Source organism: Podarcis raffonei, chromosome 2 (assembly GCF_027172205.1).
Source record: "Podarcis raffonei isolate rPodRaf1 chromosome 2, rPodRaf1.pri, whole genome shotgun sequence".
NCBI lineage: Eukaryota > Metazoa > Chordata > Lepidosauria > Squamata > Lacertidae > Podarcis > Podarcis raffonei.
The window spans coordinates 54396616-54412567 of NC_070603.1; the positions used below are offsets into that span (position 1 = coordinate 54396616).

Below are 15952 nucleotides of genomic sequence, written 5' to 3' on the forward strand. Positions count from 1 at the left end.
TATTTCTATAGAATACACAACATGGGCCATTCCCAGGATATGATTCCCAAGTATATCTTTTTATTCTAATCTGCCCTAGTCTGCAGAGATATGTCTTACTTGAATGGAAAGGTATTACTGGATCAAAAAGGCAGGAATTTGATAACAGCTTGAATTGATCCCACTGGTGCAAGCAGAAGACACTTCCAAATGTAGATGTGTGTGCTGAAGGTTTTCAGTTTCTTCTCATCTACACCCTACACAGGCAATCCATACACTTGCAAAAACGGTTTTCTTCAGTTAAGAGGATCATTCATTAACTCACATAGCAGGATTATTGGCATCTTGTGAATATCTCAAACTATGTAGGATCACTTTCATCTATATGGGAGTAATGTCTCACTTGTAACATTTCAGAGAATGCTATGAGCAGACATTTATGAGAGCCTCTAGTAGAAATACTAGCATCAGGCAGCATCATTTTAATACAACATGTTATTTGTGGCAGAATCAGCTCTTATGAATGACATGCCATATTCTGGCCCCATCAGCTTGATAAAGTGGTGCAAGGGTGGAAAATGGTCAATTGCTTTCCCCCAGTCATGGCTTGGTTAAAATGCATCTGACGAAAACTGATTTTCAATTAGTACAATTTAAAATCTGAATGTTGCTGTCTCCAGAATATTTATGTTTAAGGCCTGCAGTACTGCCCCAGTGCTTAAGGTATTGGCGTCAACTCATTTACATTAAATGAATGCATGTAGCTGTTTCGGTACAATTTTTTTTTTATTTTTTTTTGCTGAGTACCCTCAATTGGGCTATTACAGTGGCAAAGCATATGCCTGTGCTGCCCCAAGGGGGCGGGGTGTAGAGGGAACCAACCCACATGCCACAGTTCAGGGTAGGAGAGGGGCAGGAAAGCTGCCGCCCACTCTCCCCCTGCTCTCATCCGTCAGGCGCACCTTGCCGGGACCGAGGTGGGATGCTCTCTGCCGCCAGATCAGATATGACCACGGCAGAGCTGCTGCCACTGGGCACGAGGTGTGCTGCAGCTGAGGAGGGTGGGCAGCAGCGCTGCCATCCACTCACCTGCTCTCCTCCCCCCCAGTCAGGCCTGACCCGGGGCGGGGGCAGAGCTGCACCAGGCACAAGCGCTGCAGCCAAGGCGCAGCTCCTTCTGGTGTGGAGCCAGGCTCCAATGAGGGAACATGCTGTGGGGGTGCCTGTTTGCGCCCCCTCTCAAAATTGCTCCCGGGGCCACGGCCCCCATGACAAACCCCACGCTACACATCTGGGCTCTTGGAGGGTGTCATCTAATTTGGATCAAACAATCTGATGAAGTTATGCAGGCTGCATGTACTCCCATCTAGGTGGGGATTTTAAAACTCCCTAAAATAATGTGCATCTTTAGCTGAATTGAATTTATCTCATCAAGTGTTGAAGACTCATTGCAGTTACTTTTGTGCCAAATAATAACCATATGTGGTTATGTCACCTCAGCTATGAACTTACTAGTTGACTTTGGAGAAGGAGTTCCCTTTGAAGTCTCTTTCCTTCCCATATGCAACATGTAAGTAACGATACTAGCCAACTTTAGTTACAGGCATGGATCCTTCTTGGAATATCTTCAGGGAGCAAGGTTAAGAAATATCCTCTGGCTGAGTCCTTGGGGACTCAGTGGTGGGCAGACAAGGCAGCTTGGCAGGCCGGTGGTCTGATCTGACATAAGGCAGTTTAATATGTGGATTTTTACTGTTATAATGCAAAGTGCTTTGAAACAGAGTCCTATTTAAATATAATCTGTAGTATTTCAAACATGTCCATTATGGGCTAGTTCACACAGTGAAGGGGGCTGCTGATTTCTCCATGTGACCTCTCATGTGCACAGGGGTCACGTTGGGGAAATCTCAGTGTGAACCAGACTGTGTCCAATTCAGCTCAGAGAAGCCAGTGACCTTTTTATAAGCTTGCATCAGTGGGACAAAGTTTTGCTGTAATTGTGGAAATGGTTTCTGCCCCCATATAACAGTGTACAGACCAATTCACCCAGAGGAGTGTCTATGCAATTCATTGTGTGGGGGAATTGCATGGAAGAAATAAGCAGATGGCTCGCATGTGTGAACTGGCCTTAGGATTGGGCATCTGGATACTGTCAACTGGAAGTGCCTCATAGTAGCATAACAGCAGTTTTCAGGATAAAGGCAACTTTAGACCATTTTGTATGCTTTCCATTCCATCCTGGGTTGTTATTATTATTTTTAATTCTGTTAGGCCTGTAGGCAAACACGGCATTGAGCTGTGATCCTGGGCATAAGCCAAGTAAGGTTTGCCCCTTGATTTGAGCCACTTTCACACCTTGCCAATATGTTTTGGAGATAAACGTCAGGGAGGCCTTCATTCATTCATGGAACAAAGGTGCTCTTCCTGCTTCCTATCATCAGCCTGCAGAGAAACTGACACACGAGGAGGATGCATTGTGCAGGAAAGATCTCTTGTGTCTGCTTTGATATCTAAACTGTAATGTGTCACCATAATCAGACATTTCCCTGTCTTTTAACAATCCTCTGAGAACAAAAGAATCAATTGAAAATTTGCTAGCTCTGGCTCTTTTAAGAATCCCTTTATTGTTTCTTTCCCACTCCCACAGAGCAAAAATCAGCCCCATCGCAGGGGAGAATATAATGTTTACAGCACATTCCAGAGCCATGAACCTGAGTTCGATTACCTGAAGAGCTTAGAGATAGAGGAGAAGATCAATAAAATACGATGGCTCCCGCAGCAAAATGCAGCCTACTTCCTTCTCTCCACCAATGGTATGTTGTAGTAATGACAGATAATTCTTTGCTTTCCAGCCAAATATCCTGCTATGCTTTGATGGCTTGCAATAATTAAAACTTGTAATCTCGCTGCAAGATGGGTAGGTATTACTTTCTCTCTCTCATATAGGGGTGGAGCGACTGAAGCTCACAGGCTTTGTAAGATGGTGGCAGTGGCTGTAATAAAGCCCCTTTTCATAATGTAAGTCAACAGCCCATTAATATCAGATCTTACTTGGAACTTCTTAGTGCAGTTGTACCTCTGCATAGAACGATGCAACTAGACACAGGTATCTGACTGAGTTCAATTGCCCTCTCCTCTGTCACGTGTCCTAACGTGTTTCATGTATCTTCACATTATGACTGTTCCATACACACTGCTACTTGTGAAATAATGAACGGCATGGCTTAAATAAGAACTTAAATTATCCTTGGGACAGTTCTCACAATTTTGCTTTAGTATGTGATTTTAGCCTTTCTGAAGGCATTTTACATTAGCACTGCCCTTCCCAAACATCCTATACACTTTCAGATTTCCTCTTATATTTTTATCCGGGCATGTAACTTGAAAACAGATGTTATTGTCAGTGATGATTAGTATGCTGGGGAACCTTCATCTGAAAGAACATTACTTCATACCATATTTGATAGTTAAGGGAAAGGACACAAATTTTAAACTTACAACTTACAACCAAGGCCAAGTACTAAAAAACAGAGCTATAATGATAGTTTTTAAGATGTCTCCCAAGCATCTTCTATATGGAGGAAATCTCTCTCCATTTGCAAAGAGAGCTTGAAGCTAAATTGTCTTAGGCAAAAAAGAAGAAGAAAAACGTTTTTTCATCCCCTACCGCTTTATTTTTATTTAGTTTGAGGGTTGTTCTCTTGCCCCAGTTTGGGAGCATACTTCTCCCATAGCTTGTTTTAAAGCAGCATAAATTCTACCCTCCTGCAGCCTACCTTTCTGTTCCTACCTTCCTGTTTATTACATGGAAATGATCTATTGGTGTTGGATCCAGTCTAGTGCTGAGAATAAAAATCTGGGTCTTTTGTCTTCTGTAAAAGCCCATAGTAAGAGGAAGACTTTAAAAAAAAAAAAGGATATCCGAAAACAAGATGGAAGCCCAGTTTTGAAAAACATCTCAATTTGAAAACTCTTTTAAATAGGAGAAGCAGAAATGTAGATATGCCATTTGCAGGCATTCCATTATTTCGTGTATTAATTGCACTGTGGCCTATAAACAGGGTGTCCTTGTGATGATTACGAATCAAACAATTGCAGGGCATTGTGCTGAGGGATTACATACCTTCTATAGACCACTTAACATATCAAGAAATAGACTGGTTTAATAAAACAAACTCATTGTACCTTTTTATATGGTAGAAAGAAAACCCCTTCTTGATCATATAGAACCCAAGCACAAGAGAAGAGTCCATCAAAATAACTTCTCTAATGCATACTTTTCTCAGCTCTCTAAGAAAAGCTCCAACTTGTCTTATGTAACCAACCAGGGATAGTTCACACATAAGAAAAGCAACCATACGCTCTCCAATTTTGTTCTGGTTCAGTTTTTATATACCCGTCAGTTTATGCATAATGCACTGACCTTGATCTAGTGTTAACCACAGTGAAGTTCTCTGACCTCATGATTGTGCTGGGGAGCCTCTGTCAGAATTACACTCTTCTACGATAATAGGGAGGGAAGGAGGGAAGAAGCATTCCTAATTTGTTTCAGTTTTCATTCGTGCTAAGCTTATGTTTCATGTTATGTTTAGATAAATATCATGAGGATTCAGTGATGTTACTAGGATGAATGAAGCCTTAAGATGGATGTGACTTAATTACTACAGGAGAAAAAAGGGGGGTCTAATTATCTCTCATAGTCAACTTACTTTGTGTTAAAGAATTTACCCTATTGATCATTGTAATAAAATTCTGAGAGTTATTAAACTCATTTGGGGGAAGATTCACTGAAACACAATGAAGATTAATTATGTAGCCTAATGTTCTGTTAATTGAGTTTTTAAATAGTTTTTTGATTAACAGGAATATTATTCAGGAAGGTGTTTTCATATACTTATAAATACCTCAAAATGATTCAGAGTTCTCTGCTACCTTTTCTACCCAAATATTCCCATTCTGTTCCCAAAATAACATAGCGTGTGGAAGAGTCCTTTGATCAAAATGAGTTAATACAACAAAATTAACAGGAGTCAACTGGAATCCCCAGAAAAGGGGGTGGAGGGAAATGAAGATGAATAAGATTGTCTTTAAAGGCTGGTGGGAGCAATGACAAACTGCCAATAGAGCACCCGCCAGGAGGGGGAAAAGAAAACACCATTATTCAGAATAAAAGCCACATGTTCCTGAGGCTCTTTCCCTGAAGGACTTCATGGCACAACGATAAATGGGATGACAACAAAATGATGAAGCCAATGGAAATATCCACCTGACAGGCAAGCTGGCAATTGTGGAATTCAGCACAGATTCAGTGTCGATGATAAAACGTCAGATTTTATTCCTTTCACTGGGAGGAGGGAGTTGAAACTGACTTTTGAGTAAATTACGGACATGATTGGGCTCCTTTCTAGTTTGTACTTTGTCACCCTTTGGACTTGCAATGTAATCTGTTGCAATCAAAGCTCAGCTAAAGCAGTTAGCTTTCATGTAACTCTAAATTGCTTTTATAGGATATTGTGCATGCTAGTTTTCTTGTCTAAGCTGTTCCCTCAACCTGTGCCAAAGTAAAATTCATTCAGCTTGACATATGCAATGTGCAGAGACCAGATTACAATCAGCAACCTTTTGCAGACGAGACACTGGAATCTACTTTTGTGGCTTACTGGTTCAAAATTTGCTTGAAATATTCAAACATGATAGATAGGCTGCACAGTCACGAATGTTGTTATTTCCTTTTGCCAAATTGGCAGGAATAACTGGTGGCATGTGTTTCTTCAGCATGCGATCAGAGAAGAAATCCTTGTAATTGCCCCTTCTTAATTTTACATAAAGCTGTGCTTTCCCCCTGCTATATTGAAATAAGATCAAATGCCTCACTGCGCCAAGGCCAATTATTGAGAGAAATGCATGGTTTAGGCCACCATTACTAGGTCAGGGTATAAACATTAAAAATCTTCCATTTGACCTACTTTAGTCTGAAAAGTCACAACAGTTTCTTGGACCACTGGTTATGTCTAAATATATAGAAAGGAAAATTCTGCATAGGCATCTTGTGTGGATTATTTTTAATTATCTAAACACAGAAGTTTAAGGGGACAGCGGCTATATGAGTAGCAACATTCTATGGATTTGCAGCACCCTCTATATTTGGTCCCTGTAGGGGATAGGGAAGCCTTGCATTATCCTTCTCCAGTAATCTCCTACTGCGATTGAACAGGGAAACCTCAATCCTTTCTGAGTCTTTTGCAGTGGAGTTAAAGGAAAGTGGTCCTTGTGGGGCTGACCCTGAATGTGCTTCTGCTTCAGGTTCAGAGTCCGTCCCTCCACTTTTTCACTCATAAAAGCTTCTGTGTCATTTCTGATCATTGATTTGAGCAAGAATGAAACCTGATCATGCTACCTGCAGAGGGCATGGTGTGAAAACTGCATTGGAGCCAAGTCTGTGATCCTATATTTCCTTAGTCATGGGCTCCCTTGGTGACCCTGAGCATGTCGCTAACTTGCAACCACAGTTTCCCATATGAATTACTGTTGTTTTGAGACTAACGTGATACAAAAAAAACAACCCCTGTCCACATATAATGAGCTGCGTAAATAACAAATAAAAAAAACATTGTGGAATATTAAATGTATTATTATTCAATACCATTCGATTTGGCTTAGAAAAAAATGTCAATTGGGTATTCCTGTTGTCTTCTAGATAAAACTGTGAAGCTATGGAAAGTGAGTGAACGCGACAAAAGACCAGAGGGCTACAATCTCAAAGATGAAGATGGACGGCTCCGAGACCCCTCCACAATTACCACACTACGGGTACGGCAAATGCATATTTCCGGGAGGGGGGGCATTTCCCCTGCAAAAAAGTCAGAATTTCTTTATTTCATCAGTCATGATCTCAGCAAAAAACAACAGCCCACAGCATTTCTGTCTGAAGTACAGTGGTACCTAGGGTTAAGAACTTAATTCATTCTGGAGGTCCGTTCTTAACCTGAAACTGTTCTTAACCTGACATTCCACTTTAGCTAATGGGGCCTCCCACTACTGCCGCACCGCCACCGCGCGATTTCTGTTCTCATCTTGAAGCAAAGTTCTTAACCCGAGGTACTATTTCTGGGTTAGTGGAGTCTGTAACCTGAAGCGTCTGTAACCCGAGGTACCACTGTACTATTGGCATGTTTCCATACAGGGGTCTAATATTGCAAATGGGTAATTAGGAACAGGTATTTTTTTACTTACTGGATTTTCCCCAGAAAGGGACAATCTTAATTAAATGCAGTGGGGGGGGGGTGAGATACGGACTGATATGGACATTTTGATGCCAGTGACGTCATGTGGGTGCTGCAAAATACCTGCATGTGTGAGGAGTGCTGTTCACACCATTAACACCTGTCTGGTAATACCCTTTCTTTGCACATTAGATGTTAGTAGCATGATCAGAGTGTTAATTGTCCCTGTCATAGTAATGAGATAGTGTTTGACACTGTAATGAGGACGGTAGCCTTGCCATTGCTTAAGGCAGTCTCGCCAAAACACCTGTGAATTCTTTGGAGTGTGGTGCATATAGCAATTGCAGTTGGGTTTAAACAAGCTGTGTTTCTACTTTGGATTCTCAGCTCGCTTTGGTCTCGTGTTCTAGCTGCCAGGGTACATTTCTGTTAGGAGTTCAGCTAATTGGAAGTAAGGGAGACATCACTGCCTGCTGTAGCTGACTGACTCAGAGCAACGGTTCTTTCACACATTCTGGTTTTCTTACACAGAGGTTATGTGCATTCTGATGGTTGCCTGCTTGAGATACTGATGGTGTGAACAATACCTGCACTATAGTTCACACACTCACACTTGTTCAACACAGGTGTTTTCTATGTCCGGCAAAACGGTAATGTATAGAAAACACCATATCCCAACCCATGCTGTAGAAAACCTTGGGTTATGTTATTCATAAGCTATAGTAGTACAAATAGTGCTGCATAAACAACAACAACAGCTCAGCAAGACAGTCAATACTAAGTAGAAGAAACATCTGATTGCTTTAGTACCAGAACACCTCAAGGAAATTGGGTTTCCTGTTTGGGTTGTCAATTCCTGACCTAAGGTGTTTTCCTTTTGCTGCACCAACTATGTAACAGGAGGAGATTTGACAGACATCACCTCTTAGCAGAGTGATGGAAGAAGCTTCAGCTGGTACACATTGCTTTACAGCAGCCAAAGCACAAGGTTCTGTTTGGCAGAAGTTCATGTTGCGGTCCTGTATTCGCATTCTGAAAAGCACCCCATAGATGTCTTTGTCTCTCTTTCCTCAAGTAGCAAAAAGATAAAGAGCTTTCGTTTTTGGTTAAAAGAAGCTCCTCTTCCTTCTCTCGGCAATATAGTGGTGAGATCTCCTTCAGGCTGCTTTAGCAGCAATTTACACCTTCTTCAGAGTCATTATCGTAGCACATGGTAGCCTTCCTTGTTTTATTGCAAGTGCATTAGAATTAACTGAAGAACACTGATGTGCATTGTATAGCTGTTTCTTTTGCTGTCAGTCAGCGGAGCTATTGCTTTATTTGATTTCTCCATCCAAACTGCAATTCTTCAGTGGGAGTGTTTCTTTCAGAGAAGTATGTGTTCTGTGGACACTGGGCACTTGCATCATTAGGATCTGAAGCCTAAGCTGTGGTGCGTTGGGTCTCTCTGCTCACAAAGCACCCGTCCCACACAGGAGAATCTCTGTGCTTCCACTAATTAACTGCTGGCTAAAGAAGCCTTGAACCTGAAAGTGCAGCATGGCTTTGAAAGAACATAGTTACAGTTTTCTGGATGTGTTTCCTATTTTAGCCCCATTACCTCCTGTTGTACAAAATGGCTGGTTTGGTATTGACCGTTAGTCTAGCATATATTAATATGGCTGCACAATATTGATTTAGAAGAGTTTTTTATGTGTGATGCTATTATTACTCTGGGTCACCTTTTATAGCTTCTAGTTGCATCGCCCGCAGGCCAGCAAAGACATTTAATAACTCCAGACAACTAATTAATTCTCACCATAAAGCAAATGGTTTCCATATTGCATTGCCGATTCTTGATATTGAAGGCATTGCTCAAGGCCAAGATTATTATTATTATTATTATTATTATTATTATTATTATTATTACTTCACAGTTTGTTTACTGTCATTTTGAATAGTGCATTTGGAAGGCTGCATTGTCTCACTGTGGTTCAGAAGGCCCGTTAAAATAATTTCTCAAATATCCTGGATATCTAAACCAGTGTGCTGCTAATGCACAGACAGAACTGCTCATCATTGTTATTGACTTCTTTAGTTTTTTCTGAAATGCACTGTCAAAATGATACTGTTCAAAGATTGCCTTCTTCACTGCATTAGAAGAACATGTATTTAATGTGTAAAAAGCAAGGACCCAGTGCAGAACTGCCACATTTGCTTTGTCTAGATCTAAGTGGAGATTCTCCACATGGCTGACATGCCAGTTTGTGCCTGGGTTGTACTGACCGAACCCTGCAGTGGCTTGAAGTGACAGCTCATAGTGAGCTCTTCCTGAACAGCTTCAGTTAATTATTAAGGCTACAATCCTACACACGCTAACATGAGAATAACTGCCATTGGACTCAGCATTGGTGCTTACTTCTGAGCAAACATATATAGGCTTGGACTGCCTAGGTAAAGAAATTGTACAGTGGTGCCTCGCAAGACGAAATTAATTTGTTCCGCGAGTTTTTTCGTCTAGCGAATTTTTCGTCTTGCAAAGCACAGATTCCCATAGGAATGCATTGAAAATCAATTAATGCGTTCCTATGGTCAAAAAAAGTCCAAACAAAGCCAAATTTGGTACAAAAAGAGTTTATTAAGTGCTCTTTAAAGTTACACATACTGTAAAGAGCATTTCAAAAATTGAAGGAACAATAATTTAAGTTTCTAAACATGACAGAAAAACATTTAAAAATCACCAAAGTGTACAGTACATTTTCTAAGACTCTGGGGGACAACTCAAAGAAGGTTCCTCTTCCACTCTTTGCTTCTTGCTGAAGAACCTGTCCATGGTCTGCTGCTTCATCCGCCTTTTCAGCACCTCCCTGAAAGACGACATGACCCTCGTATCAAAAGTGTTCGCAAGGTCATGTGTCAGGTCCTTGTCAGGGTGGTGCCGCTGTGCAAAAGCCTGCACATCTTTCCACTTCAGGCAAATGTCCCTCAGTTCTTTGGAGGACAGTTGCTTCCTCCTCTTCCAGCGAGGCCTGCTCCTGCGCAGCCTCTGCCTGCAGTTCGACCAGCTCCTGGGTGGTCAGCTCATGGTCGTGCTCCTCCACCAGCTCGCTGATATCCTCCTCTGTGACCTCCAGGCCCATGGTCCTCCCCAAGGAAACAATGTCCTGCACCACTGTTGACTCTGGTGCATCAGAGTCACTTGGTGCCACACAGCCCGGCCACAGGCTGCGCCAAGCGCAATTCAAATTTCTCTGGCTGATCCCGTTCCAGGCCGTGGTGATCATCTTCAAGCAGGTGACGATGTCGAAGTGGTCCTTCCAGAATTCCCGCAGGGTGATGTTGGTGCAATCAGTCACCTCGAAGCATCGCCTGAAAAGCTCCTTTGTGTAGAGTTTTTTGAAATTGGCGATGAGCTGCTGATCCATCGGCTGGAGCAGTGGCGTGGTGTTAGGCGGCAGGAACATGATGCTGATGAAGCTGAACTCCTCCAACAAGTCCTCCTCAAGGCCTTTAGGATGAGCAGGAGCATTGTCCATCAGAAGCAAAGCCTTCAGCGGCAGGTCGTTGTCCACCAGGTACTGTTTGACAGCAGGGCCAAAAGCAAGATTGACCCAGTCCACAAACAGCACACGTGTGACCCAAGCCTTACTGTTGGATCGCCACATGACATTCAGCTGCTCCTTGTCGACCTTGTGTTTCTTGAAGTCCTGTGGGTACTCCGAGTGGTACACCAGCAGGGGCTTGATCTTCAGGTCGCCGCTTGCGTTGGCACAGAAGAGCAGGGTCAGACGGTCCTTCATGGGCTTGTGGCCAGGCAACTTGGCCTCCTCCTGAGTGATGAAAGTCCTTTTGGGCATCCTCTTCCAAAACAGCCCAGTCTCGTCGCAGTTGAAGACCTGCTGTGGAACGTAGCCCTCCGTCTTCACAACCTCCAGGAACTCCGCTGCAAAGTCTTCAGCTGCAGGAACATCAGAACTGGCAGCCTCTCCATGCCTGACCACGCTGTGGATTCCAGATCTTGTCTTGAACCGGTCAAACCAGCCTCTGCTTGCCTTGAAGACTTCTGGCTCGCCTGAGGTTCCTGGCTGTTGCCGGACGAGGTCTGCGTGCAAGGCCTTGGCCTTCTCACAAATGACGGCCTCAGTCACTGTGTTCCCTGCACGCTGCTTCTCTTCTAACCAGATGAGCAGCAACTTCTCCACCTCCTCCAGAACAGCTGGGCGGTTCTTCACGATCCTGGTGACTCCCTTGGCTGCATCAGTCGCAAGGATCTTCTCCCTCATCTTCAGGATGGTCCCGATGGTCGATGGATATACTCCCATACTCCCTGGCGAGGTCTGTCACACGCATTCCACCTTCGTGCTTCCGGATGATCTCCTTCTTCATTTCCAGCGTAACCTTCTCCTTCTTCCTCTCGCCGGCCTCTGCAGCAGCAGTCTTCTTGGGTCCCATAGCAGCACAGCTCCTACCTTCGCAACCCCCCCCCCCCAAAAAATCAGTGCTTCACATCCAAAAAATTCAAAAGCACCAAACCTCCTAGAAAACACACAAGCTTCCAGATTCTTGCAAACCCCTCCCCAACTATTCCCCCAGCCACCCACCACACAGAAATTCAAACCCAGAAATCTTTTTTTTTAACAACAGCAGAGTGGCCCAATGGTCACAAAAAATCATAAAAATGCAGAGAAAAAAACACACAAGCTTCCAGATTCTTGCAACCCCCTCCCCAACTATTCCCCCAGCCACCCACCACACAGAAATTCAAACCCAGAAATCTTTTTTTTTTAACAACAGCAGAGTGGCCCAATGGTCACAAAAAATCATAAAAATGCAGAAAGGAAAAAAACAAGCTTCCAGATTCTTGCAAACCCCTCCTCAACTATTCCCCCAGCCACCCACCAGACAGAAATTCAAACCCAGAAATCTTTTCTTTAACAACAGCAGAGTGGCCCAATGGTCACAAAAAATCATAAAAATGCAGGAAAAAAACACACAAGCTTCCAGATTCTTGCAAACCCCTTCCCAACACCAAGTCCTTGAATTCCAAACACCCCAACCCAAAATCCAAAAACCCCCAAAAAAGTTTTAAAAGTTTAACTTACCAAATGGCTGCAAAAGAAGTTTTGGAAAAGCTTCAAAAATCACCAAAGTCTTCAAAAACCTCAAAAAAGGCTACCACACCGCGTGCTATGAGTTGCTCCTCGAAGTCAAGTCGCAACTGCACCTCTTCAAGCAATGCACCCTGGGTATTAAGGGTTTTACGAAAAAGGAAACAAACTTGCAAGACGTTTTCGTCTTGCGAAGCAAGCCCATAGGGAAATTCGTCTTGCGAAGCAACTCAAAAACGAAAAACTCTTTCGTCTTGCAAGTTTTTCGTCTTATGAGGCATTCGTCTTGCGAGGTACCACTGTACACACTTTTGCCATCTTAAACGCAGCCAGTCACTCATTGGCTGCTATGCTTTCTGTTTATTTTCATGTCAATTGTCTTTCTAAAGTTTGCAGGTTGTTGTGAGAGTTGGTGTGCTGAACATGGGGGTGAAAAATGTCCCCAAAAAGAATGAATTGTTTTGCACTGTGGGAATGGTGTTGGACAGGCTGCCATGTTTAGATAATGTTCATTGTCTTGCATATTGTCTTGGAAACCTTTGAGGCCTGCTGGTCTCTTGTGATACAATAACGCCAGATGACTAATTAATTGCATGGAGTAACTGTACTATGAGTCCAAATGAAGTGACTTCATTGGCAATGGATTTTGGATGCCATTAAGGGTGATACAGTAGGAGACAGGTCCATCTTATGGGGAACAATCCACCAGGAATATCTTCTGGGCAAGTTCTCTTGAACTGCAGCTGTGCAAGAGCTCCATAGGATTATGCCCCATGTTGATTTCTGATATACGCTCGGTATTTATTACCCCTGCCATGCAAAAATCTCCAAATGAATCCGAACTTCAATCTCTAAAATCCCTGGTAGAGGACAAGGATCCTGAGATCACGTAATGTGCGATTGCCATAAAACTTAGGGAACAAGCTGTGCTATCATAATGATCAAGGCCTTAAATGATAATTTTAGGTTATATTTTAGTGACTAAGTTTTAATTTATATATTTTTTAACTCTTGCTATATTTGTATTGTCCGTGTTATAGCTAATTGCAAATTCAAACGAATCCCTATCATGTTTTATGACTTCCTTGATATTGTATGTGAGCTGGAACTGGTCTGTGACCAAAATAATGAATGCAGTATGTTCAGTATTTCTGTTTTTCTGTATCCGGGTGGTCATCAAGGAAATAACAGATATGACAGAGCCATAGTACAAGGAAGGGTAGTTCAGAGTAGAGATGTCTTGTTGAGTACTTGAGTGATCCTTTACCATTCCTTGCAACAGGGATTGGGAACCTGTGGCCCTCCAGATGTTGCTGGGTTGCATTTTATTCCTGGCCGTTGGCCAAGCTGGATGGGGTTGATGAGAGCTGGAGTTCAGCAATATTTGGAGGGCCACAGATTCCCCATCCCTGCCACAAAGCATGCTGTGTACATATTTACTCTGAAGTTAGTTTTATTGACTTTGTTGGAGCTTATTTCCAGGAGAGTAAGGATTGCAGCCTTAACCACCTAAAATATATATACTGGTTATAAGACTTAAATTAATCTTTATACATTACAGTACATTGGGAGAGCGGGGAACAAAGGCAGATCTTCACTGCACATTATTCAAATCAATACGAGATTTAAAACAGATTCTTTGAGATGTAATAAATTCTGTCCCTAATAAATCCATAAACTGATTAAAAGTGAGTGTCACCTCTGAGCAATGGTTACATTCTCCAGGAAACCAGGCCACCCACAGCACCAAGAAAGCCACACAATGATCCACTTCCCAGTTTGGATTTTAGGGTCATATTTGCAATTTGTTTGTAGTGTTGAAGGTTAATAGTCAATTATTTTGCCCATCACTCATTCCTTATTGCATTTCTTACAAATAGTGAGGTAATAAAAAAGCACAAACCCGATCAAGACTCCTATATTTATGAGATTGTAGTGTCACACAGGCAGCCCATATTCTAAGGGTATAATGCTATTTTGCTTTTGTCATATTAACCCTTAGCTGTTGTCCAACTCTGGTCAAGTGAATGCTGTTCAGAGATCAACCTAATGAAAACTATGGATCCTCAGTGGGATATGCTTTCTATATATTGATTTTGGGGTGGGGGGCGGGATTAATGCTTGCTGTCACTGATTGTATTTGCCTGCTGTGTTTTTAAGTAGTTCCTTGGTTGCTCTGGACCAGTGTAATCTTCATTAAACAAACAAACAAACAAAATCCCGTCTGTTTAATTCTACTATCTTGGACTGATGGTAGAGAATTTGAGATACAAAACAAGGGCTGTTGAGAAAGATTCACTGTGACTTAGCTAGCTCAGTAATTAATGAAGGCCATAACACAGGGAGTTTGAATATACAGTAGCTGTATACACACAAGAGTTGTTTTGAAAGCTTCCTGTTTGGCAATTGCCCATGAACTGCCCCCTCACAGGAACCAGAATGGCTGCTGTGCTCTCAGAATAAACACTTGTGGGGTATGCGTTTTACCCAGTTTATTTCTACTTGTAGTTCAGGTTAAGGATGTGAGGCTAGAAGTAAACGAACTTCTTTACCTTCTCCTAAAACTGGGGAGTCTTCCATGGCTACTAGCCATGATAGTTACCGTATTTTTCGCTCTATTAGACGCACCAGACCACAAGACGCACCTAGTTTTTGGAGGAGGAAAACAAGAAAAAAAAATTCTGAATCTCAGAAGCCAGAACAGCAAGAGGGATCACTGCGCAGTGAAAGCAGCAATCCCTCTTGCTGTTCTGGCTTCTGGGATAGCTGCACAGCCTGCATTTGCTTCATAAGACGCACACACATTTCCCCTTACTTTTTAGGAAGGAAAAAGTGAGTCTTATAGAGCAAAAAATACGGTAAGTCCTGCCTCCACTGTCAGAGCTGATAAGCGGGTATGGCATGCCTCACAAGGCCAGCTGCTGGATATCACACGTGGAAAAGAGCGCCTGAGCACTCAGGTGTTGCTTGCAGGCTTCCTATAGGCATCTGATTGGCCAGTATGAGAACAGGATAGTAGACTAGATGGGCCTTTGTCCCAATCTAGCAGGGCTCTCCTTATCTACTTAGTTATAAAAGTCTTGCATTTAGTCCATAAAAGCAGGATTTGATTTAATATTTCTCAGTGATGAAGTAGTAACTGGACATCAGTTACTGGTCCTTTTAGTGTTTCACTTCCCTCCGCCCCACCCCCATACCAGGTTATACTTAGTTTTCTTCTTATATGACCTTTCCCTTTTTCTTAACCTTATTTTAACAGCTATTAAATTATCTGGAGGTTTGGGACCTATGAAGGTCAAAGTGTTGGAAGAGGAACTGAAAAATAGAGTACAGAGACTTTTCATGCCTGGGAGTTCAGTGATTTATCACTGTCGAAAAGATCTCTCCCATTGACCAAGGTGAACTTTTTTCTGAATAACGAATGTTATATATTGGGAAAAAGTTCTCATGGCTCAATCCTTTTGGCTAGAGAGAACAGGCCCTTGGACCGGTACAGGTTTATGACATGTGATATCGTGCTAGCTTTGCTTTGGCAACAGTTACCAGCAACACATGGAATGAAATGGCATTTTGGAAAGCAAAGCCTAGAAACGGGAAAGAATGGAGGAATTGGAAGAATAGAACTCTGCAGATTCCTTTGGTGTTCCCAGTGATCCTCTCATG

General features: G+C 42.5%; 1 protein-coding gene across 4 annotated transcripts in view; it reads left to right on the plus strand.

The window, feature by feature from the left end:
* The window catches only part of PPP2R2B (protein phosphatase 2 regulatory subunit Bbeta), a 242175-nt gene that overhangs the window by 162508 nt on the left and 63715 nt on the right, over positions 1-15952 (plus strand). For all 4 annotated transcript variants that reach the window (XM_053376654.1, XM_053376656.1, XM_053376657.1 and 1 more), the window contains 2 exons: positions 2627-2792; positions 6677-6789. In XM_053376654.1, coding sequence (XP_053232629.1) covers positions 2627-2792; positions 6677-6789 — 279 coding nt within the window. The remainder of the gene's footprint in view (positions 1-2626; positions 2793-6676; positions 6790-15952) is intronic.